At 41.0% G+C, this 1430-nt stretch overlaps 1 protein-coding gene across 1 annotated transcript in view; it reads right to left on the bottom strand.

Annotated features, from left to right (window-relative positions):
* Positions 1-6: 6 nt before the first annotated feature.
* Positions 7-1430, bottom strand: part of LOC111671868 (ras-related C3 botulinum toxin substrate 2-like) — a 4410-nt gene continuing 2986 nt past the window's right edge. The window contains exons 4-6 of the mRNA XM_087180076.1: positions 1326-1425; positions 1046-1179; positions 7-173 (exon numbers count right to left, since the gene is read on the bottom strand). Coding sequence (XP_087036202.1) covers positions 1049-1179; positions 1326-1425 — 231 coding nt within the window. The 3' untranslated portion in view covers positions 7-173; positions 1046-1048. The remainder of the gene's footprint in view (positions 174-1045; positions 1180-1325; positions 1426-1430) is intronic.

The following is a 1430-nucleotide window of genomic DNA, read 5'->3' as shown; positions in this document are numbered from 1 at the left end:
AGCATTTTACCGTTTTATTATAACAGCAAAGGCATAATTATTTTTTCAAACTAGTGGAAATCTAGTTGTATTACTCTCTCAGTAACATTACAACATTATAACAAATGTTCTTCTCATGAGCTGGGTTCAGCAGTCTGAATCTCTTTGTGGCTTCTCTCTGGTCCTGGAGGAACCTAAAATGATGGAGACCACATACATGTAGATGGTGATGTATGAGATTTGAATGTGTGATGTCTGACAAAGTTCATTTCTGCTTCAGCAATAAGAACAAAAACATTTCTTCCTCTCAGCAAAGACGTGAGTCATTATTGCACATGCAATTTTGTAAAAATCATTTCTTTGTCACGTCTTTAAATACTCTCTGTACTGTGACATATTGAAATGCCAGCAGGATGCAGTTCTGCATCTATTTTGGTCATCTTAAAAAAAGATCTTTTTTCACATTCCTGCATCTTTGGGTTTTTCAATAGCTAATGTGACTCTTGTGGAGAAAAAGCTTGGATTGTTGTCTGTCAAATTGTTGCTGTAGTTTCCAGCTCACTGCATAATGTGTCTGTCCTCGTCCTTTCTGGGAAAAAAGGAAATCTTCCCTGAAGAGTCTTGTGATAATAATTACCCAGGTGCTGTGATAGGGACTTTTATTTCACATATAAAATGTGACATTAGTGACGTCACGTTGCAAGAATCGGCCTTTATTTTCAGTGTGATATCAGAGCTCACTCCTTGTGTTTCTTATTCTATCTGTCATGTCTAATTTGTCTTGTCTATTAATGTGATCTTTTTTTTCCTTTCACCTTTATTGTGTTTCTCCAGCGCATGAAACTCTATGTTCAATAAGGAAGAAGCTTTTGAATCATCCATTAGTGACAAGTCTGATCTCGCTGCACAGTATGTGATCAAGAAGTTGTGTTGGGTGAGTTGAGATTTAAGATCCGGAAATAAATAAATCACTGTGACTACTGTTCTCTCTCTCTTGTTCACTACAACTTCTCATTGTTTCCTTTTTTTCTCTTCTCCTCCCTCCCTCTGTTTATTTCAGACTTACCGTCTACAGCAGTGAGCAGGGCTTCTTCTTGACCTTGGTGGGCTGGGGGCAGAGCACGGCGCGGATGGCCTCATCAAACACAGTCTTCAGACCACGCTGGGTCAAAGCCGAGCACTCCAGGTACTTCACTGCGTCTAAAGACACAGAATAACACACATCCATAAACCCGCACATAGAAATAAATTAAGCACCACTTTGTTTCAAGCCTCCACCAGCCAGTGAGGCTACGGTCCGCTGTCATACAAGACCTGAGAGTCAGTCACCCATGAGTGTCACTGACCTATCTCCTTTGCCAGAGCCAGGCCCTGAGGATAGGTGATTGGTGCAAGCTTTTTTTCCTTCAGCTTCTCGATGGTCTCCTTCTCGTCCCTCAGATCCAGCTTGG

The sequence above is a fragment of the Seriola lalandi genome, unplaced genomic scaffold, assembly GCF_002814215.2.
Source record: "Seriola lalandi dorsalis isolate HSWRI2012SDOR001 ecotype SW California unplaced genomic scaffold, Sedor1 jcf7180002054887, whole genome shotgun sequence".
Lineage (NCBI taxonomy): Eukaryota > Metazoa > Chordata > Actinopteri > Carangiformes > Carangidae > Seriola > Seriola lalandi.
The sequence above is the reverse complement of the archived record's forward strand: the minus strand, read 5'-3'. Positions and strand labels throughout refer to the sequence as shown.